This window comes from Lytechinus variegatus, chromosome 15 (assembly GCF_018143015.1).
Source record: "Lytechinus variegatus isolate NC3 chromosome 15, Lvar_3.0, whole genome shotgun sequence".
Classification (NCBI taxonomy): domain Eukaryota; kingdom Metazoa; phylum Echinodermata; class Echinoidea; order Temnopleuroida; family Toxopneustidae; genus Lytechinus; species Lytechinus variegatus.
Window position 1 is genome coordinate 2,404,570 of NC_054754.1, and position 24,725 is coordinate 2,429,294.

Here is a 24,725-nt window from a genome sequence, read left to right on the forward strand (position 1 = left end):
CTAGTCTCATACTCCATGCAAAAAAATTTTGATCCGTTGAAAATAGTCAAACAAACCGCTGCCTAACTTATAAGACCCCCCCCCCCCCGACGTACCGTGCACTGAAAATTTAGGTAGATTTTTCTTTTTCTCAACGATACCATGAATAGTGTGGCATGCGATTCCAACCGTCTATGCTCAACCCGATGAAACATAAACAATGGCGTCAGCCCAGCCGGAGGTCATTTACAAGGTGATTTTCACTTAATTTTTTAATGTGATTAAGTTATCGCTTTATCTGTAGCTATTATCATTATATTAATATGACATATTTTCTACGGATATCTTAAACTGCAAGTCCTTTGCAAGAAAAGAATCATGTGAAATAAGTGTGAAATGCGTGTTGTTTACGTTCGGAGATCGTGAGATGTGTGTGAGGGTGTTTGTGCATGGAAGTGCACCCAGAGCGCCGGGCGAGTGCAATTGTTGGGATACGGTGCTTGCGTACTAGTCGCGCGGTGAAAACAAGCCCCCGGAAGTGAGTCAAACAAGACGTACCGTAAGGGCACTAGTATTCAACCCGGCATAATTCAAAGATTTTGACATATTGCCAAAAATATTTAGAAATATGGAAACTGTCTTAATTTCATACCTTTGTTATTTCCAGGGTAATCTGTTGTCGGTATTTTTTTTATCAATCTGTCGACTGTATGCGCGTAGGATCGAATTATGCGCCGATGGCCTTTTGCACTGAATTGCACTAGTATTCAACCTAGTGAGGATAGATAGCAAATCTCAAAAGGGTTTATATTGCTAAATTAGATCTAGATCTATGTAAGTCTCTGGCTTTGATTAATTCCCTGTTTGGTCTCATCTCAAATGGTCTAGTCCATAGTCGATTGGGACAAGGGCAAATTGAGAGACAGGGCCATCTTTTATTGCTAGGTTGAATACTAGTGCAGACAGGTTGAATACTAGTGCAAAAACCCGTCGCTATGTAATTCGATCGTCCGTGCACACAGTCGACTGGTTAAAGAAAAAAATAACGGATAAAGAAGCACCAGCATTTGCGCTTGGAAATAAGACAGGTCTGAAATTCAGGTAAATTCCATATTTCTGTATATTTGAAGAAACTCTAAAAACGGGTTGAATACTAGTGCCCTTACGGTAGTGGTGATTAGGTTTTAGTGGAAATGAGGGTTTTTGTTGTAACTTTAACATGCTCAATGCTTACAGTCACACTCACTATTTCGCTTGTGCCTGGGCGGCCCAGGCAGTAGACAGGAATAACATGAATAACCGTCTTTTCTGGGGATTTATTCAACAATTTCTGACATTTTACTATCCATGGCATGAGTGAGCCAAGGCATTTCAGCGGAACAACCAAAATACAGAGACTGAATGAAGCTTTTGGTCTACCCAGGCATTGCCAGGCAGTTGCCCTGATGATGGAACTGACACTGCAATTAAAATCAAAGACTTTGTCTTTGTCCTACTACTATACTAGCCTAGGTTATTTTAGCAATAACAATTTACTTCATCTTCATTTGCATGTACTTACAGTTGGCCGCCGCGCCATCTGTTTCGAGGAGTTTTAAAACATTTTGATTTTTTTTCCTGGTACACATGCAGCCGCCAATACAAGCTGATTAGGGGTTAACATTAAATTGATGCAAAATCCCCCCGATGGGGCTTGTCGAATTTTTCTTTTATTTCATAAAAATATATAAAAAGAACTGGACCAATATTAGGGATTATTTTTGGCCTGAAATGCACCAAAAGGGGTAAAATAAACTTAAGAGAAAAAAAACAGTGACTTACTTCGGCTGTCACGCAACTCCCACTTCCGTGGTTCATCCAAACTTATAATACATATGGCCATTGAGTCCCCTGTACAGATTGAGCTAGAACTTTGGTCTCTTTAATTGGTGAATGGAGCCAACGGAGTTCAGCAAAACAACCAATAAAACAGAGACCGAAGATTTTAGTCTAGTTTAGCAGGGGCTGTGTCTGTGAATAGGTGATGTGTTGTCTGTTGAATGGGTTTGTCAAAGTGCGGGGGAGGGGCCAGGAGCTGAACATGTTTAGGATCTAAGTACGTTACAATGTTTCACATTTTTGTTCACATAAATATCTACTGAAAAAGTGTGTGTGTGGAGGGGGCGGGGGCTCTCTATAATAAAATAGCCTAAATGTGAATGATCTTAAAGCCAATCGTAATATTAAGAACTTTTGATTTCAGTTCTGACTGTTGATGTTCTATCCCGATGTATGACATCATGACCACGTCCATGGTATGATCCATGATTGATAAACATGCACAATGGCACAAAATATATTTTCATTACTCTTTTTAATCTACTAACCCTATTAAACAATAAGGACCGATTAAAGCATAGAGAAGGGTGATCATGAGGTGAAACTCAACTGAATACTTATGAGAACTAAAGGCCATGTGGAATGGAAAGTTACTTGTAAGAAGCATGACTGAAGGGAAAATGAATGAGAGAATGGAATGCAATGAAACTGGTGAAGTGCTCTTTCTATGAGATTAAGACAATGTATGGGGATTAGTGGAGATGGAATGAAGGATGAGATTAAGGCAATGTATGAGGATTAGTGGAGATGGAATGAAGGATGAGATTAAGGCAATGTATGAGGATTAGTGGAGATGGAATGAAGGAAGAGATTAAGACAATGTATGGGGATAGTGGAGATGGAATGAAGGATGAGATTAAGACAATGTATGGGGATTAGTGGAGATGGAATGAAGGATGAGATTCAGACAATATATGGGGATTAGTGGAGATGGAATGAAGGATGAGATTAAGACAATGTATGGGGATTAGTGGAGATGGAATGAAGGATGAGATTAAGACAATGTATGGGATTAGTGGAGATGGAATGAAGGATGAGATTCAGACAATGTATGGGGATTAGTGGAGATGGAATGAAGGATGAGATTAAGACAATGTATGGGGATTAGTGGAGATGGAATGAAGGATGAGATTAAGACAATGTATGGGGATTAGTGGAGATGTAATGAAGGATGAGATTAAGACAAATTACATGTCAATCAATTGTGAAGATGGAATCAAGGATGAGCCCATTAGGATTTAAATAAACAAATTTAATGGTGTAAGCGATGAGGAAAGCAAAATGTTAAGGCTCATATTAAACTAAATAGAGCAAATTAGGTTCTTTGTTTTAATAAGTAATGCATCTAAACATATATTGTCATTTTCCTAATACCGATTTTGATTTTTGTATATATTCTGGTTGTCTTGCCTGGAAATGAAATAAATAAACAAATTTGACCATTACACTAGTACTTATCAGTAGATCTACATGTACAAAGAAAGCACTTTTAGTTACCGTAGTAATGATTTTAAATTCCAATGACGAAGCAAACCAGATCTACATGTATTAAAAAGCTATTAAGCTTTTTATTAAAAAAATACCTTTACTTTGTTAATCTATTCAATTTAAAAAGCCAAATTTTGCAAAGCCAAAATTTGATTAATAGTTCAGGGAGTCTTTTTTTATTCTCTCATATTTTTAAAATCTACATTTAAAAAAATAGTTATGGTGGTGGCACTGACTTTGGCCAAGTAATAAACCAAACAAAATATTTCCTTGTCCTAAAAGGGAATATGAAGCATTCTGTCACTGATAAGTCAGTATGGGATTGGTTTGGTGTATTTTTTGGGATGTATCCACACTTGCCAAAGCCAGAAAGATGACCTTGCAGTGGTATTTTTTTTTAATTTGCAAGTTTAATACCCCTAAAATTATATACTGATACTGTGCCTCTAGTTTTGTAGGAATTTCTCCAGATTACAGACTGTCAGTGATGCGAGAAGAACTCTTGCGAAAAGTGTTCTGTCACATTAAAAAACTAAAAATCTTGGTCAGGCTAAAGTGAATTCATGAAAAAAAATAAGATATTTTTATTTGAAAAAAAAATAATTGCAGGCATTTTTTTCTGAATGGGCAGATGTTAATATGGTCTAGTCTACATGTATCCTGGATCCTATAACAGTTTTTCAAGGCCAGAGACCAAGGTTTTGATGAGTTCATAAGAAATAATTAGGTCATAAGAAACAATGCAACCACAGAGACCAAGGTTTTGATGAGTTCACACATGGAAATATTTGAAGATAATTTTGTTTTGGTATTTTCACATTTGTTTTCATTTTGAATATATTGAGCACCCCCTTCCAAAGTTTTCTTGAGAGTGGGTACTATTAGTGAAGGAGATGATTTCTGTAAAAGTAACAATTTTGTTTCAAACTTGGTCAACCCTATAGTAGGCTAATGTACATGTAAGCATCTGTGCATGTAGTTCAGTGGTTCTCACTCTTGCTTTACACTGTAACCGCCAGTGTTCAAATTCCACTGCGTTACTAGCATCAAGATGTCAATCTAGCTGTACATACTTGGCCAATCCCCAATCAGGATATGAAGTTTGTGAATGACTTGACTATGCATTGTCGCAACACTTCCCAGGGGGTAGAGACACATGTACATATAGATCATGTGTAGGCAAACCTGAATCCAAAGAATGGGGTCATACAAATCTGTGAAGCACCTTCAAAATTCGTTCCAACGTTAGGAGGAATTTTTATAGTCCTTATCCATATGATAATGAATACATTACATGACTTTCAATATCATCCATGTTTTGAAGCTTTAAAGTTAATGTTTTTTAATGTAAAGAAGCAAAGAAATGTAAGCATTTGGTTATTTCCCATCGGTCATTCTTCACAAATTTTAGATAATTTACTCTTTTAAATAAGGTAATATTTTTATAATTCCTGCATGTGTGAACAGGAGCTATAAAAATGTCAACCAATTTTTGTTTTTCTGTGTGTAAATGGGTCTACTGACTCACTGTATGACCTGCATTGTACTACCAATAAACAGGAAAGGCAGGAAAGAGATCACAAACTTACGTCCCACTATACAGTTTCCGATTGTCAATTTCCAGATAATTCTGAATTAACCTTGATCGCCACTTGCATGCAGTAAAGAAAGAATAAAGAAAACAATAAACAAGTGAACAAAGTACTATCTTTAGACTAATTACTACCAGGTTGGGTGGTGAAACACATTCTATATTGGCAGTTATCAAATGGTTCCCATCGAGCCAGCTTCACACGAGTTTTGGTGGAGGATTTATTTAGGATTTTTATTCAAAATAATTATTGTGCAAGATGAAATTGAAACTGAGGAGTAGTACTATGTCGCCACATCAGAGGGATGGTGAATATGAACCGTGTAATTGCTATCCGAATTGCTTTTACTTCAAGGTAATCAACTTTTGGTCTATAATTTTGTGTGCACATCTTCACTGGTTCACATGTAGTGTTGCAAACAAAGCAGTAAGGAACAAGGGCGGCAGAGTTATTATTGGGGGGGGGGGGGGGGGCTGGTGACACGACACTTCTCTGACAATTGCTTTTGGCTGTATTTTGTCTAAAGCCCCAGTCACATATAAACACGGATCCTCACGGATCAACACGGCAATGCCGGCATGATCCGGGGAGGTCCGGGATAGTTTTGCCCCGGATGACTGTAAACACGGCATCAACACGGCAGCTTCACACGGATCAACACGGACCATGCCGGCAGAGCACGTCGTCAACACGGACCAACACGTCAGCAACACGGACCTACACGTCAGCAACACGGACCAACACGTCAGCTACACGGACCAACACGTCAGCAACACGGACCAACACGTCAGCGACAAGGACCAACACGGACCAACACGTCAGCAACACGGACCTACACGTCAGCAACACGGACCAACACGTCAGCTACACGGATCAACACGTCAGCTACACGGACCAACACGTCAGCTCAAGGATCAACACGGCAGCTTTATTGACCAGCACGGCAAATTAAATCTGCTCATAATAATGAGCTGATATTTATTCATTTTTTGTCATCCTTGTCGCAACATTATATTATGATGTTTTTAAAAAAGATATCAAAACTCAAAACTTCCTTAACCAGTAAAAACGCTGTTTTTTAATACAACACAGTTTACGGTTTTAACAGTAGTGTTAAGTACTTCAAATCTTGAACGACAAATTTAATTTCGATTCGATTCACTCGCATACCTACGGGGGCAGAGGGAGGGGGCAGTTTGCCCCCCCCCCCCCCCCCCCGACGAGCCACCACCCATATTTGTGATTGAAAACTTTTTTTTGCTTGTCAATTTTTTTTCGGGTACGAAATCCTTTATTTGTGATTGAAAACCGTTTTTTTTTTATTTTTTTTTTGGCTTGTCAAATTTTTTGGAGAACGATTTTGCCCCCCCGTGGAAAATCCTAGGTAAGCCACTGATTTGATATTTTATTTGATATCACTTTATTGAAATCACAATAAAGGAAAGAAATTTACAAAGTCAATAGAAAACATAATCAAAATTAAGATAGGCCCAGGTCCTGACACATAACTATCGATGAAGGGCAGTAGTATAAAACTTAATGTACAATTTCGATGTAACAGGTACATAACATATACATATAACATATTAAAAAATGAAATGTGAAATAATAATAACAGACAAAGTTGGGGTAAATATTAGAAAAAATAGAAGAAATTATTCATACATGCACTAAGTTTACAAATATTAGGTTGGGGCCAATCTCCAAAGCGTAAGAAAATATCCTGAATTATTTAATCATCCATTTAATCATAAATAAATTAAGCATGTTTGTGTCAACTATTTAACAACTACTGAAAAGTTCATAAAGTAAATAGCATTGTAATGATTTTGATGGGAAAAAAGAACACGGACTGCCAAGGATACTCCAGGCAGCCACACGGACCTACACGGCAGCTACACGGACCTACACGGCAGCCACACGGACTTACACGGACCATCCCGGATGGCTTTGCCAACCCGGCAGTCCACGGATGACGCCGGATGTTTTTGACAGTCAAAAACTGCCGTGTTGGCCTCCCGGACGTTCAAGGACCAACACGGACCACCCCGGACCTCCAAGGATGCCCAAGGCGCCAACACGGATCTCTCCCCGGACCACCCCGGATCAGATCCGGGATGGTCCGGGGTGGTCCGGGCTCTATATGTGACTGGGGCTTAAGATGTACATGTAGGGTTAGGGTAGGGTGTAGTGTTGAACCCAGGGTTGGAGTTCACTGGAGCAAATGTCATGGAAACGGGGGGGGGGGGAGGGGGAGCTTAGCTGAAGTGTGGGGGTTTATCTATGCCTGTGAGCAAGGCATTTAATTGACAACATGCTCTTTTATTCTGCATTCAAATAAATGGAAATGCTCTATAGATGCATTCTTGGTAACTAGGTGTGCTCTTGTTAAAAAAGATTTAACATATTGTGCAGTCAGAGGGTAAATTTCATGTTTTTGTACACTTTTTATTAAAAAAGTGGGGTCACATATTACATGCACTGTGCTAACTTTCACTACTTATTTGAATAGAATAGTAGCTACATTACTGTGCAATGTATGCCTGAACCTATTGTGACTTTGTAAGCTGATGAATTCATCAACTCCAATAATTGTAGAGATCTTGTTTTTTAATTTTGTACACTTGTACAAACAAATATATGTACAGATGTAAGAGCTTGCTCTTACAATGTATTCAACCATATATTCCTTGCTATCATAGATTAGTCCTTCATACATGTTTGACTTACACCTTACATTGTTTGATAAAATCCTTGGTTTATTTGTGTGTACTTTACCGGTATTCCTTTCAATGTTTCTTGTCAGCATGCTTTAAGCTTGAATGGAAGTTCTTTTCATTCACCGGCTTCTTTTTGAATCGGTATTTATTGAACTGTAGCAGTGTCAATAGCAGCTCGCTACACGACTTCTCAAATGTACATATTTTTGTTGCATTTATGCATAGAGCTCCATGATTTGTGAAAGGTATAATAATAATACATGTAGTTGGACCATGGAGCTATTGGACATTGCAACTTGCAAAATATAATTTCTTGCAAGTAAAGATACTATACAGGTGTACATTGTAGGTTTAAAAAAATCAATATTAATTCTTATTCTTGCCTGAATAGAATCTGTTGGGAAATTAGATATCTCTTAGGCATTAATATTTTCAATTGTGGGTAAATAATATATGCTTTGCACTTTCAGGGCATTTTGCATTAATGTTACTTTTATGATGAGCTTAACATCTAGAGAAGATCAACCTTTAAAACAGATTAGTTTGCTGTACATAGCATAATTTAATTTACTTTCTCTTTATTATTACTCTTTTTTAAGGGCTGCTGACCATGCTAGATGTTAGAACCATCTGTTGTGTATTATTTAAAGACCACGCCCTTGATTGAATGCTCCTCTGGGAGTGGAGAAAGGGGATGCATTTTTATGGAGAAATTTTGGCAAGCCGGGGAAAGAATGACAAAGAAAGCACCTAAACCAGACTTCACTTTGAAAGTGCTCGATATCAAAGTGGAGAAATGGTATTAGATTTTAACTTTATTTCCTTTGGATTCCATTCCCAATATACATGTATAGAAGCATAACAAGAACAAGAACCTGTCCGTATTGCCCCGGGGACCCCGACACGTCTTCACACAGTACGTGTTCGGGCTGCCGCAGTAACTGTCCGTAGGGACCACTTCCTCACATAGATCGCTTTTCTTGTCCTGTTTGGGAGGTCTTCTCTCATAGTACAAGCACTTGTGAGATATGTAACAAAGTGTTTTAATTTCTATAATCCATAATATCTTGGTCCAACTGCAGGGCTGGCTGAAAAAAGCTGCTGAAGCAGAGACTAACGCCAAGAAGAAGAATTTCTTAAACCGCTCGCCAAGTTGGAAGAAACGATATGTTGTCTTACTGAAGGAAACCGAAGACAACCATGATGTTGCTGTTTTGGCCGTCTTCGACAAGGATGTGGCATGTAACTTCCACAAACCTCGAGGTATGGTGGCTTTTATTTCTTACATGTAATTAAGCTGTATTGAAATTTGCTTTATTATTTGTTCGATTATGGCCTTTAAATAGTGCATTTTTTGTGTTCTGGATTTTGTGTCCTAAAATTTTTAAGATTGCCAATATACATACAACTTATGATTGATAAATTTCAATATTAATTAGAAAAATAAAAGAAAATAAAAAAATGATAATCTACCAGCCATATTTTTTTCTATTATTTCATTGGAAAAAAGTGCTGTTCAAGTTTGATGGTGGGGGGAATTCTGGTATTCAGTGATATTCAAAATGTTAATCTTGCAATGAAAACTAAAGTGCAGTACGTAAGAAAACCTGAGATTTTTTTTATCCTATAAATTGTAAACTCAATATAGACCAAGAAATCGATAATTGAATATGAAAGCAAAGTATGCAAAAATACAATTCTGCCAAAAACGTGTCTAGAATCTTTACATTTTTGCACTGCTTTCAAGATAATATTAAAGCCTGTGTATAGCTTTGGTAAAGGGTCAATAATGTGATTGATAATCGAATATCATCTAATATGACAGTCTTACTGAAGCGTAGAGACCTTTAGATATTTTTCCAACTGCACTTCTCTGAGAAAATTTCAAATATTCAAATCTTGGATATATAGCGCCCTCTCTCGGCGATGCTTGTTTTAAATTAAAAAAATGGGCATTCAAGCACTATCTTATAAATTTAGTGATTAGATATCCAAAAGTTACAGACAAAGAACATATCTTGAAAGTTTCAGCCCATTCCATGATTTGGAATAGGATTTAATTGAAAGACAAAAACACACAGATAATTTAATTTGATCGGGTGACCCGATCAAGTTAAATTTCCATGTAAAATCGCAAAATTTATCCTGTAAAACACATTTTCATTTCATATCCTCCACATCATAACTATTATAGGGCATATCCATTCATATTAGCTAGCAATGAATTGGAATAGTGATAGGTGCATTTTGGTGGATTTACCAAAACTATACACAAGCTTTAAATATAACCTCCCACAGATACATGTATAAGCTCAACAAATTATTTTGAAAACTTTAAATCTATGTTTCTTCTTTTATGCTTGAAACAAAATTACATCATTCACAATCTCCTGTTTCCATGATGTGTTTTGTACATGTAATAGATCCTCTTTAAAATGGTACGTTTATCTTTTTAACCGTTTCAATAAGAAAATCAAAACTTCCATTGTTATCTGTGTACACACAAAGTCACTCCCATATCAATTTCTATATAAGCATTGTAATCAACAATATGTGGTCATATGATGCATACATACATGTGTGTTTTTAACATGCCATGTGATTACAAAAGAAAGGAAATATTTTCTTGACATTGGAGCCTATTCTTATCTTTGAATTCTTGAAAAAAAACATGACACCCGGTGGCTTCTGTTCTCTTTCATTTGTCTGTTTTTGTTTTCTGCTGTCTGGCTTAAAGGGGAAGTTCAGCCTAAAGAAATGTTTGTTGTAAATATAGCAGAAAAAAATAATAAAAATATATTGGTGAAGGTTTGAGGAAAATCTGTTTAAAGGTCAAGTCCACCCAAGAAAATGGTTGATTTAAGTAAATAGAGAAAATTTAAACATGAATAATGCTGAAAACTTCATCAAAATCTGATGTTTTAAATATGAATTTCTGAAAGTTATGACATTTCAAATTTTTGGTGATATGCTAATGAGAGTGATGATGATGTCACTCACTCACTATTTCTTTTGTTTTTTATTGTTTGAATTATACAACATTTCAAGTTTTACGAATTTGACAATTAGGACCCCTTGCTTGAACCACAAAATGTTATTGGAATTTCATGTGTTCGGGAAAGAATGAAACTTTACATGACAATGACGAGAAAATCCAAATATTTCATGTAAATATAAAAAAATACAAAATAAACATGTAGTGAGTGAGTGATGTCATCAGTTCCCTCATTTGCATACTGAACAGGATGTGCATTATAACTGTTTTGTGAAATTAAGCAAAACTTTAAAATGTCAGTTCTTATTAAAAGGGGAATGAAACCTTTGGAACAAGTATGCCTGTGTCAAAACAGAAAAATCAAAGAATAAGAACCAAGAAAGTTTGAGAAAAATCTGACAAATAATGAGAAAGTTATGAGCATTTGAATATTGCAATCACTTAAATGCTATGGAGGTCCTCCTATTGGCAATGCGACAAGGATGTGTGATGTCACATGTGAACAACTTTCCCTTTGAATGACTATAAAATACCCTCAAAATGTCTCTCTTTGCTTTGTCTTATTGTGATACAAACACTTTATCCATGATGTATCCTTTAATACATGCCCTCCTATATAAAGAATACATGATCTACTGATAGATGTAATAAGAAGCAATTTAATTAATGTAATGGGGAGAGTTGTTCACAAGTGACATCGCACATCTTTGTCGCCTTGCCAATGTGAGGATCTACATAACATTAGTGATCACAATATTAAAATGCTCATAACCTCATTTTTTGTCTGATTCTTTGCAAACTTTTGTTGATCTGCTTCTTTATTTTTCTGTTTTCACACAAGCTTTCTTGTTCCAAAGGTTTCATTCTCCTTTAACATCCGATTTTGATGAAATTTTCAGTGTTCTGCTTAGTTGATTTTTCTCTTTCTATTCAAATCAGCTTTTTGCTGGGGTGGACTTGTCCTTTCAAAATGAAGAAACTTATTAGAATTTAAAATTTTGGATTTGTGACATCATAAACAAGCAGCTACTCCATATGCTATGTAGTATAAAAAGCATGAATTTAATTTTTTTTAATGGTTCCTGATGATTTATGTTTGTTTTCTTTTCATGATCGGGTGTGAAATGATTTGTCTATTGATAAACAAAAGGTACAGTAAAAACCATTTTCAGTTTTCTCAGAATATGACATTTTATTGATTTTTTTACCATTCGCTATGTAAGAATACTTCTTGCATACTGTATTTGATGTCACATATCAAGTAGTAAAATTCTATCTTTTCGATTCTTTGAATCTTTGATGGATATTTCTCAAACCTTCAGCAGTATTCTTTTTTTCTGCTATTTTTACAATAAACTTTTTGTCAGGGTGAACTTCAATACACATTAGCCTCCATTCTCAAAAGAGGTTTCAATTGCACAATGGCGTAAAACAATGGATTGTGTAGATCTCTCATTATCCTGCTTCCCTTTTAGTGCCCTTTGCCAAAAGCGCACTTTAAATTGAATTTAACGAAGTGTATGTGATGATATAAAGCTATTAATATCAGTACGTAAAAAAAAGTCTGCATAGTCCATGAGCCTGTACCATGGTACCATTGAAACCTCATTCGAGAATATTGGCCTCAGTGTTTTACCTTTAATGATGTTCAGGAAATAACAAAAATCAGGTAAAATGGAAATATGCAGTGTAATTGAATAAAATGATAATACACATTGTCTGAGTGTCTCTGTGCTCTTAGGGACTTAGACAAAGAGAGAAAGGAAGATGAAATAGAACTTATAGGAGTCATACGCTCTATGACAGCGCATACATTCGTATTTCAGAAGCTTCGTTATTCTGAAGGTTTGGATATTCCGAAGGTTCGTTATTCCAAAGGTTCATAAGTCCGAAACGAAATGAGGTTCGTAATTCCGCAGGTTCGTTAGTCCGAAAACAAAGTGAGGTTCATAATTCCGAAGGTTCGTTAATCCGAAAACGAAATGAGGTTTCTAATTCCGAAGGTCTGTTAGTTCAAAAAGGTAATGATTAACAAACCTTATTTCGTTTTCAGATTAACGAACCTTCGGAACAACGGATCTTATTTCGTTTTCGGACTAACAAACATTCGGAACATTGAACCTTCTGAATATCGCCACAAATGTTCGGATTGACGAACCCTTTTACGTTTTCGAACATTAACGAACATCGAGGTATTGGCAATTTACGTGTTTCAGAATTACGAAGCTTCGGAATAAAGAACCTTCGGAATTATGAAGTGTAACTGTATGACAGCTGTCTCAATCTAGATACTCTTTGAATATGAGACCTTTATCTTTAAAAAAATGAATGCTATACACCTGTACCTTGGCTTGTAAAAAGGCATAGTGCATTCAACTTTACACAATAATTGCAAACTTACACAGAGTATTATTAGTATTATATACTGCTGGTTTGGGACTTTGGGTATAAATATGGTTGAGTTAGCCTTGAGGACTTAGGACTTTCATGAGTTGTGATTTTTTTTACAATTACATTTAGAATTGCACCTTCTCTACTATAATGATATTTGATTTTATGTAAATTCTAACCCATCCAGCGAGCCTCAAGCTATCACCCTGGTACCGAGTAGATAAGAAGTATGATCCGACGGGCAAGCAACACGTCTTTGAGGTCAGGACTTCCAAATCAACATGGCGGTTCTTGGCGGACAGTCAGACGGTCATGGACCTCTGGGTCTTTTACTTACAGATCCAGACTGAGCTTAGGACAAATTTTCCAGGTACTGTTTAACTATAAATTCAAGTTAAATTGCCTTTTGGATACATCCCTTTGTCTTCTTTCTTACCAATCCCACATTGTCTAATCTTAGTTGTCCACAACTAGTTTGTACAGTATACATCCAAGTGGTCTAATTGCTTTTTTAGCCCATTTACCATAATTTGTTTAATTTCTAGTTAAGCTATGTTTAGTCCAACGCCATAGGCCAAATGATTTGAACTTTTATTTTTCTTTTGAAATAGTGCAAAATTCTATAAAAATACACAAAGTGGAAATTAGACCATCTTAACATGATTAAGACTAAGTGATAGTTTAAGCAAAATCAATAGGAGACTAAAACAACTTTTGGTTGGGCTATTGATTTCGCAAAAAAAAACAACACTATGATTTCACCTTCTCCTTTATTTCCTCTTCCTTGTATAATTTTAATTGCTTCCTGAGAGTAAAACAGAGTATTAACATACATTTTGTGAAGAAAACATGGTAGTATCTTTCCTTTGCTGCGTAAGCAATAAACTGCTTTATCGCCAATCATTGTCATTCATAAAGTCACTTGTAAGTTACAAACAGCTTTATGAAACACCCATCTGCGCTTCTTTGCCAAGCAACTCCATGGAAAGTTGTCAAATCTGTTAGCTCTTCAGATGATAAATGTTAATCAATCCCCCTTCTATTGCAACATTACCTTTTAAATTGTACCTCTCAATCTCTTTTATACAGGAAGGTGTTTCGAGGTGACTCCCGACGACTCAGAATCAATGAGACGGATTGGAGCAAGGGCCTCCACCTGCCTGCTTCATCTATCAAAATGGGGGCTTACGCTAGCTCTAAAGGTAAAGTATTCTGTAGTTTGTAGTATCTATTGCATGGGTGGCTCAGGGTATTTTAAAGTGGGGGGGGGGGGGAGAGCAAGACCACCTTGATTCTCAATTGAATAACAGGTAATGTAGACTCTATGACCCAGACATCTCTTTTTATACTCATTTCTCCCTTTTTAAAAACCTTTTCCTCCTTTTTTTGCTTGTCTTTTCCCTTGTTTTTTCATAAAGAGCTACCAGCCAGGGCCAATATTTATGAAAAAACCTTTAACATGCCTAATTTTACCTACACATATAACTGTATGTACTACATCTTTGTTCAATGTGATAAGCTAACAAAAATGTGTATTTTGATCAAGGTTTGTATATGGGGCTTGGTATATATATATATTGCATTCATATTGTTTTTATATCATTGTGTCACTTTCCTCCTTTATCTCTCCCTCTCTCTCTTTCTCACTCACACACTCGTAAACCCTCGAATACCCTTTATAAATACATTTTTAATCTTCCATCCTCAATTATCCTTTACTCGCCACAGCGTACCAGATCCCTGGTGGGGCAGTGGCCTCTGAAATCCATACGAGAGTTTGAGAGCTCAGAGACTGGCCGTTTTTCCTTCAAGGCTGGACGAAGCTCACCAATGGGGGCAGCAGAGTATGTCTTTGCCACGGTGCCAGGTCAGGATGGGGAGATATACGATCTCCTGGATACCTATACAACAGAGGATCTGAGTGCTCAGGTAGCTTTGCTTATTTCTTTGCTTTTCCCTCTAATTTTGTAAGATAATATGTACATAATTGTGAGTTTTATGGTAAAAAGCACAATGAAGTTATTAACAAATAGTTATACTGAGTTCTTACATGTAGATATTAGATATCCAAGATTTCAAGTTATACCAATAATTGATTGTATCTGTCTTCACTTCTTTGTTTTTCTTAATAGTTCATTCCTATTTATTTTTTGTATCCTCTAAATCAAGGTATTTACAAGTGTATTCACTATAACATATTAATATAAATGTATGCTTTATTATAAAAAATCAAAATCAAATTACATATGATCAGAATTAATATTTAAGGACAACTTATTCGAATGATTTTGAAAAGCAGCAGAATTATGTATAGAGTATTTTAATGAGACCTTACATTCTTCTTCCTTTAATAATTCTTCCATGATCTTTGTTATGATATGTGCCTAATATGTAAGATACACTGTATATTTCTCCCAAAACCATTAACCTACTTCCAAAACCTGTTTTTCTTTTTTGGGGGGGGAGGGGTTAACCTATTCTGAATTATGACAGTAATGATATGTATCATTTTCATGAAATAAACGCCAGTGTTAAGTTATTTTTTGTTACAGGGTAATCAAGTTAAATGATACAGGCCTTGAATTAATCAAAGGCCATGACTATGCATGCCATATTGGCTGACCTTGATATTGGCATTGGAAATTTTGACGTGCTTTTGTCATTTTCCCCTTTTCTACTGTAATATAGAAATGTGCCCCCATGGAAAAGTTTCCCTGCCTTTGAAATATTCAAATTTAAAGGCCACCACACACCTTACGACTGTTTGCGATCCGATTTTGGAACAAATCGCATTTTGCTAATTTTCTGAAAATGTGAGTTGAGGTTAAAATTAATTGAAAGAATACTAATATAACCATTTTGAAAGATTGCAAGCCTTCATTTTGGAATCAAAGGCCAAATTAGCTTCAAATAGTCACATATTTGATCATAGGTATTCGTGCGATGATTTAAAACATTACACAGTAAGATATTCCATGTTTTGATATTAGCATTGAATTCTACTACGTTTTATTCCAAAATCAGGTCGCAGACCCATCGTAAGGTGTGCAGTCTGCTTAAGACCTGTAAAGCCAAACAATTTATTATCATTATCTTGCAGCCACAAAACCAGTCCGGTCCAGCAGTAGCTGAAGTTGTCAACCAGGATTACGAGAGGCTGAGGTTAGCAACCTTTGGTCTCCTTCCAAGAAGGGGTTCAGTAGGTAAGAGAAGATTAGGTCCTTTTGGTTGGCATGGCAAAAATGTAGAGGTGTTGTGGTGCAGTGAATAAGCCTTTGGACTTTGAACCACAAGCTCTGGGGTTCAAATCCCACCATGGCAGTGGCATTGTTTGGCAGGGCATTTATCTACATTTGCCACTCTCGACCCAGGTGTAGTAAATGGGTACCCTGTAAGAAGGAATTCCTTGAATGCTTGAGCGTCCGATCAGGGTAGCCGTGCTAAAGCCAGGGTAATAGTATGCAGCGCTTAGACCAGTGTATGTATGACCAGTGGCATATCAAGGAACAAAGCTCCCAAGACAAGTGTTACACTGTAGATTCCCCCCTCCCCTCTTCACCTTTGAAAATCCAATGTGGGGGTAAACTCTGGGGAGCAGTTCATCAACATTGTTGACTGACAAGTTGTCTGATCTCACAGCTTTCCTGGTTTGTGATTAGCTTAGGAGCACATACATGTATGTGTGGGACTACTCCTGCAGTATCTGTATGATTTGGTATTTTATTACTAAATACAGAAAATCTGTACTACTTGGCATCTCTGGAGCCCCTCACTTTAAAGTTATGGTGGTTCTTTCATTTATATTTTCATTGGCACTGTGTCATGAAATGTTCCAATGAATATTAGATATCAAAATTATATGAAGAATAAGTAGTGGATGCTATGTAGGGTGGATGCCATGTAGAGAACAGGCATGGAGGTTCATCAAGTAATTTATTCTTTGGGCCCTCGTGATTCATTTGATGACTGCAGCAGGTGGGAATCCACTTGAAATACAAATTGATTTGAATTAAAATAGTAAAATTAACAAGTATATGAGTAGATAATTTCATCAAATTGGATGCAAATTGAAGGTTTTGTTCTTAAGAAAGAACTGTCAGTAACTTTTGATTTAATAAGTAAAGGGACTTCAAGGAAGGAAATGTTAGGCTTATTTATTTTATTTCCAGGCAAGATAATAACAGACATGACAGATTTAATAGAAACATTTCAAGATAAATATAAAATTGAGCAACAGCCAATGCCTGGGGATTGCCTTAAAGAATTTAAAAATTCTGTCAAGAGGTTTTCCACATTGGCTGGTGCCTATACAGAATAACGTAAAATAGAAATATACGTAAACATGTGATTATAATCAAACTTCTGAATAAATTGATATAAAGAAGAGAAACAAAATAAAAACTTGATTATAACGTATCATGACAAGAAATACTACAAATTATATCAAACCAGCATTAATGTGTTAGGTCAGTTGGTTTGAATTTTAGAAGTTTGGATGAATTGAAAGACATGATGTTGTTCATTTTCATGTGCGAGCATAACACAAACACAGGTTGTCACAGATACTTCATAGCTCACCAACATTGGAAGTCAATGAGATTTACATTGCACATTCATGAACAAAATGTCAGTATTGGTGATCTTATCTTGCAACCCTTAGGGAAATCGGGAAGGAACTCTCATCAGTAGTCAGGAAAGATTTCCTAATACCTTTCCTGGTTTAGCAGATCTACATGTATGTCAATAACACTGGGATAAAAATAGAACATGCATTGTTTAAATATCTGTGACAACTCTAAAAATAAGTGATTATTATGTAACTGGTGTATAACTACATCTGATTTTCTCTTTTATTTTATATCTTGGTAGTGGTTCCATGACATTAGCTCCAGCGACAATTGCTCCTCTCTAAATTTCACACACTAATCGAATGACCAACTTCTACCATGGGTTTGACATTATACATTATCCTAAACCTATATCATAAAACCCTATTGCAACCATAACCCTACAACTTAGATGAAATTTAGCCTGGGGGTGTTTCACAAAGATTTAAAAATGACTTAAGTTGCACTTAAATACCGACGCATAAATGATATGCAACGCGCGATCTTATTGATAGACACGCAGTAGTGCTTGCCTCATGACACGATCTGACCAATGCGGTCAAGCCTTTCATACCGTACGCAACTCGGTATTTAAGTGCGATTCTAAGTCATACTTAAATCTTTGTGAAACACCCCCCTGGAGAAATGGTCAAATGTTGTGTTACCCTTTAAGATTATTATTCTTGGGCGACTTGCCACTTTGTCTATTATTATGCTTGAAAGAAATGAATCTGATTGGTTACTTGTCCATCTTTTGGACAAAATGTGCATATAACATTGCTCTTGATTGAATGATACCATTTTGCTATTCATTGCACAAAAGAAAATATGCTAACTTTGCTATCCAATGGTAACTAGTATATGTAACTACAGTACCAAGGTAACATATATGTTTCACAGCATGTCAGAATCAAGAATATCATTGGATGGCAACAATGTCATGATAGTAACTTTAATGCAACAGAGACTAGTTTTATTTAATAGCATATCACTCTCCAAATTGTCTGCATATTACATCATTTGACCTGTGCACATTTCATGTTGTTTGTTCCTCCATGTAGATGTAGGTCGGCCAATCTCTCCGAACCACACCCAGCACAGCCAGGCCGTACCTGTCCCCGGACGAATTAAGAATTATGATCGGCTGGACCGATCTAGAGATGGTGAGATTCAAATTCTCTTAATAATAATAATACATACTATGTAGGATTTATGTAGTGCGCTTTCCATCTTAATTGGATGCTCAAGACGCTTAAGAGCAAATAAGAGTAAAATTTCATTACAGGTTTAAAACATACAAGGATAGCCTCCTCTGTTGACAATCACAGTACTACAGGTATGTCTTTAAGTTGCCCCAGAAGGTGGACACTGAAGTTTTGGTTTTCAACTCTGTGGAAGAGAATCCCACAGGGTCAGGCCTGCATGAGCAAAGGCCTGTTCCTCAACCATGATATCTTTGAAAATTGAACTTGTAATAGATTACAAGGTGAGGATCATAAAGTTTGAGTAGGTTGGTACATGTAGTTATGAATCAAGGATTTATTATACTTTGCAGAAGTTCCATTGACAATATGTGGAGCGTTGTGGCCCAGTGGATTAGTCTTCGTACTTTGAAACAGAGGGTCGTGGGTTCGAATCCCAGCCATGGCGTAATTTCCTTCAGCAAGAAACTGATCCACAATGTGCTGCACTCAACCCAGGTGAAGTAAATGGGTACCGGTAGGAAGTAATTCCTTAAAAAGCTGCGTGCGCTATGAACACCTAGCTTAGCCGGGTAATATAGGAGTGCCTTGAGCACCTAACAAGGTGGATATGTGCGCATAATAAATACCCTATATTATATTATTATCAAAGACCAAAAGATAAATCAGATGAATTTTATCAGTGGAAAGCCAGTGAAACCGTAACTATCTGCAAATCAAATCCTGGATACACTTCCATTTCCTTAGTCAATTACAAAAATAATTTCCGTAATCTTTTTTTTTTTATTTGAAGAGATGATGAATTAAAACAATATGGCATTATTTCTGATGTGAGTTTTATTCTCTTTTTTGCAGAACGTTTCCTTGTTAAGGCCAAAATGGACAGAATCAATTAATACTTGTTAGATCACCATACATGTATGATTGAGCGCTACTATTTGCGTGGATTGACATGCTTTGTACATGTAGGTTGTGAAAAATTAATGATGGAATTAGTAGAATCTGAGCAGACATGTTTTCATTGGCATGTTGTTTTACTCTCCCTTGATAATACCATTGATTTTCCTTTGAATTCTTCAGGATCCAACCGCAGAATTGACCGAAGCAAGAGCGACAATGTCAAGAAAACCCAGGCAGCACCACCAGTACCGGCCCGTACCCCATCCTTGCCCATGAAGACATCCCGGCCTCCAAGTGCAGCTTCCTCTGCTAATGCAGAACCAGACTATAACCTTCCCTATGCAGACATGGGCGGAAGACCAGCAGATGAGGAGAATCTACCTTACACCGAGATGGCAGCTGGATCTGCGGTCAACACACTCACCAGACAAGGGCTGGGACGCGACAGCAAGGACAGGATGAGTTGGGATGTACCCATTCCTCGTACACTGACACAGAGCACTGCAGCCAGTGACAGATCTAGTTACCAGTTCATGGAGTATACGCCCCAGTCTTACCGAAACACCCTGACGGATAGCTATGAGAACACACCTCTGATTGCTGCAAGTCCTGCAGCAAGGGGCTTGTCCAACGGTGGTTTTGTGAACTCCCCGTTGCAAAACACGATGAAGGAGTTGAACATTCAGGATCATGAGTATCACATGGTGGAAACAACTAAAGGTGCTACAGGAGGGGATGGATCAGGTCCTCCAAGTCCTCTGGTGCACACCTACTTTGAAGGAGAGTTTGCAGGAAGCAAGGGCTCCTCAGGAGAGAGGGAGCATCAGTATCAAGGAGTGGATTATGAGGGCATCGGCAGGGAAGGTGCCCATCCCTACTCCCGTTCACTTTCCCGTTCATTCTCCCTAGAAAACATCCGCAGCCCGACCTCCATCACAGACTCTTACATTGACCGCTCGCCAAACCTTGGGTCTTTGGACCTAGCTTTTTTCTCATCAACAAACATGCCAAACTGGATGAGCGATAGGCAGTTACCATCCCTACCTCGCGATGAAGTGCCACCAACCGAAGAAAACCCTTATGTCACTTCCCCCAAGAAGTCAAGGTATGCCTATGAGGAAGTGAACAATATTTTCCCGCCCACCCCTGCGCAGGGTGCCCAACAAACTGAATATGAATCTGTAAGCAACACATCAGCTGAAGAAATCAATGTACAGAACCATGTAATGCGAAATAGCACCTTTTCAGAGGGATACGTAGACTCCAACCTTGCTGCGGTGAGACCAACAGACAGTTTTCATCCCAATACTGCGACAATAGTCATGCAAGAATCTGCTAATGTTGCACATCACTCAGCCATTGTTGAGCCAAGTGTGACTTACACGCAAGTTGTAGCAACCGTGCCCGCGGCAGAACTTGAGCCAAAGGAGAGACGGAAATCATTTAAAGAAAGGACACTAGAACGAGTCAAAATGAAAAAAGCAAAATCTCTCGTCAATCTCTCCGATACAGCAAGACCGCAAGGGACAAAATCAGTTGCACTTGAAGATCTGGATAATAAGAGGCTGTTCAATAGTTTAGGACGACCAAAGAAAATGAAGAAATCACAATCAAATCCAAACTTGCTGTCAGAGCCAGATCCTTCAGCTCCCGAGGCTGCTCCTCATTTTATCTCACCAAAGAAAGATTCGGACAAACAGTCCCCAGTGACAGGAGTCCGCAGGAAATTTGGTCTTGGACTGAAGATGATGAGGCAGAAGAGCCGGAGTCAAGATGAGGAGGGTGGGGAGAATGCAGGAAAACCCAAAGTTCTGCCAAAATCCACAGTGAAGAAAATTGATGTCAAAGGCATCTCTACAACAGACAAGACAAAGTCTTACACCCGAAGGTCTCAGGGTCAGCTCAGTGATCTACCCCTTGACAGTGCTGTCGATGCAAAGATCAAACAAGCAAAGGACAAAGGGGCAACGGGGAAGAGGCAAAGAGCAGTATCAGCTGGGTCTGCAGTGTCTGTTCAGGCCATGTTGAATGAGCAAACAAACTCTACCGGAATGATCGCCAATCCACTTGCGTACAGTTCCCAGTCAATCGGCGGGTCTTCAGAAGGACCTGAGCTGGATGAGCAGGGCTACCTCTCACCGACAGAGATTGGGTCTCCAGTCAAGAGGATATCTGACCCTCTTGAGGCGGATATGAGTGATAGACCACTCCCAGAGCGCCCTCTACCTAGTCCTCCATCACATTCCCAGAGTGCACCACTCATGAAGGTCAGAAATGCCAAGGTCACACAGGTTTGGGAGCTTTGATATCAGGTTCTTACAATATCATGCCCTAATTTTTTGTACCTTCAATTGTAAATATGTATTGTTTATGTACTAGTTTTGATATAGATCTAATTTCAAATTGTTATGTATCGTGATATTAATTATATTTTTTCAATTAACCAATTGACTTCATTTTGTCTTCTGTTATCATGCATTAGAATAGTTATGGGATAGGGGTTATGAATCTCGCCATGACATCAGATGGCCTTTTGTGGTGTAAAATAGCATCTTTTGGCACATGGTCAATGTACACTTTGGCACTATTTTTCCAGGCATTAAATGTATCTATTTGATGGGATATAAAAGTTTGTTTTATCAAACACTTTAATAGTGACAGTCTGATATCTGTGCTAAGCCAATCATAATCGGGAAGTTGTCAACTTTTCATCAGAAAAAACCTGTTGATGAAATGATGCTTTCTTGAAGACAACTTGCAAGATAGGGGGGTTGTTTGGATCCCCCAAACAGTATGGATAGAATAGTCTAGTTGATCCAGTCTCAGCAGGCAAAGACTTATGGTGAGCTGCTAAACCTTGCTCCACTCAGAAGTAGACTTACTTAGCTTCCAATAGTTTATTTGACTATGAGATGGTACTGGATGTGTTGTGGTCTAGTGGTTCTGACTCTCGCCTTTAAAACAGAGGGTCGTGGGTTTGAATCCTAGCCATAGCATGTTTCCCTTCAGCAAGAAATGTATCCACACTGTGCTGCACTCAACCCAGGTGGGGTGAATGTGTACCCATCAGAATCAATTCCTTGCATGAACTGAGCGCCTATGATGGTAACTCGAGCTAAAGCCAGGGTTTTAATAGCAGCGCTTTATAAATCCAGCTATTTATATTACTGCTGAAATTGAGGCTTGTCAATTAAAGCCATACAATAACAAATCTCAAAACGTTTCAAGCATTTTGAGCATAGAGTTGTACTCCAAATCATGAAAGCATTGATTTTAATAGTGAGACTTGATCTCTGACAATTAGACAGCAAAATTGTAGAGATAAAATGATGATTCATATTTTGTCTTTCTGTATAAACATCCAGCAAACAACAGGGTATATATTTTCGGTTTTACATGTCTACATACTAAATGAATGGCATGGAGTATGAGTGTTTTGCCATAAACATACTCTTGCCTTCCAGACTCCTCATCTGGAGCTGCTATTTTCAAAGGGTTGCAATGATCAAAATCACTCTCAGTTTGGGTTTGATTTTTAAATCCATTGCAACTCTTAGCGAGACAGGGCCCAAGCCCTCGTTAACACAAAGGTGAGCGATTAATCAGTAATTGAAATGGCCTATCAAGATCATCGTTGCATGTGCATCTTGTTCCTTAGACTGACTAGGAACCAATCAGAATTGTTCTTTCAAATTTGTGATTGATCACTTACCTTTGTGTTACTGGGCCCTGAGTTGACCTTGAAAAATTAGTAATATTTTTCCAGCAGCTTTTATATATCTCTATTCCCCCCAAAGATATGATTTTCCACTAATGTTAGTATTTCCAAGCCCCTGCTATCTTTCTTCATCAAAATCAAACAATGAATATAATGAGAAAAATTCTGAAAATGTCTGGATGAGCTATCTTGTTCATCTCATTGCTTATTCTTCAATTTGTGTGAATTTTACGAGGCTGAAATTTCATTTCCAGGTTACCTTTGCCTTTTAATTTAACTTTTTGCCAATTTTGAAGGTTCACTGCGTCATAAACTGCCAAATGTGTGCAAAAGAAAAATTATATTGAATTGTTTAAAGAGAAATGCATCTACTTACTGAATTTCACTGCTTCAATATATTTTGATTGTATTTCATTGAAACTTTTAGTGAATGTATACCGGTAGCCAAGATTTCAGATATTGGAAAACTATTCACCTCATAATTGTACATGTGACATAAATATTTATTGTATGAAAATGAAACAAATGAATAAGAGTTTATCAGACAGACGTACAGTCTTAAAGTTTTGATGAAATTAGAAGATTTAACTTTCAACTATTATGCTTTTCTCAGTCATTTAATTTGCATACATTTACCTGCAGCATGTTATTGCCATGGGCATCGGTACACAGGATTATCTTTTGGGGGGGCATCTTTTGTTGTGCCCTCCCCCCCAAAAAAAGAAAGAAAGATAATCCTCTGCTTTGATACCCAGTTGTATTGCACCAAAAGCTATATCCTGCAAAATATAGTTTGATTTTTTAATGTAGATTCTAATCATTCTATACATTTGTCCAAACTCAACTCATTTGATAATTGGTCAGTCTTCCAAGTCTATTATTCGAGATCCTCCCTTAACTCATTTAGAAATGAAAAAGTGTGTGATTTTTTTCACCTTAATAATCCCTTATACCTAGATCCCACTTCCATGATTCGCACCACGATTAAATATGTGCTTTTAATTGTGGCGTAATTGTAATGATCATATCAAGTCATATCAGATCAGTTGTGGCAATCGTATTGATTGTAGAAAAAATTTTAATGGTCCAAAAATTTTGCGATAAGTTACGAAAGGCTAATCATGGCGTCTGCATCTGATCGCACGAATGTGAAAACAAGGTATTCCAAAGACATGATCATTGTAAAATTGTAATAAAATCAAGTCAAAGTGCATGTGTATGCAGACACACTACAAGTTTGAGCTCATTGTGTTTG

The 24,725-nt window shown here is 37.4% G+C and overlaps 1 protein-coding gene across 4 annotated transcripts; it reads left to right on the top strand.

Annotated features, from left to right (window-relative positions):
• Positions 1–150: 150 nt before the first annotated feature.
• On the top strand, positions 151–24,181 carry LOC121428557. Of its 4 annotated transcripts, none has more exons than XM_041625262.1 (8): positions 151–232; positions 8,740–8,920; positions 13,231–13,413; positions 14,133–14,245; positions 14,772–14,972; positions 16,144–16,246; positions 18,712–18,813; positions 19,933–24,181. In XM_041625262.1, exons 1-8 carry the CDS (start codon positions 200–202, stop codon positions 22,056–22,058), a joined length of 3,042 nt encoding a protein of 1,013 aa, XP_041481196.1. In that variant the 5' UTR covers positions 151–199; the 3' UTR covers positions 22,059–24,181. The 4 variants fall into 4 exon arrangements, with proteins under 4 accessions (XP_041481196.1, XP_041481197.1, XP_041481195.1 ...); XM_041625263.1 differs by having other exon boundaries at positions 18,718–18,813; XM_041625261.1 differs by lacking the exon at positions 151–232 and adding an exon at positions 5,120–5,291 and having other exon boundaries at positions 18,718–18,813.
• Positions 24,182–24,725: the final 544 nt, after the last annotated feature.

Coding starts and splice junctions, on each gene's coding strand:
- LOC121428557 (XM_041625260.1), top strand. CDS start 5,196: ATGAAATTGAAACTGAGGAGTAGTACTATGTCGCCACATCAGAGGGAT. Junction 14,246..14,771: donor GGCTTACGCTAGCTCTAAAG/GTAAAGTATTCT, acceptor TACTCGCCACAG/CGTACCAGATCCCTGGTGGG. Junction 16,247..18,711: donor TCCAAGAAGGGGTTCAGTAG/GTAAGAGAAGAT, acceptor TCCTCCATGTAG/ATGTAGGTCGGCCAATCTCT.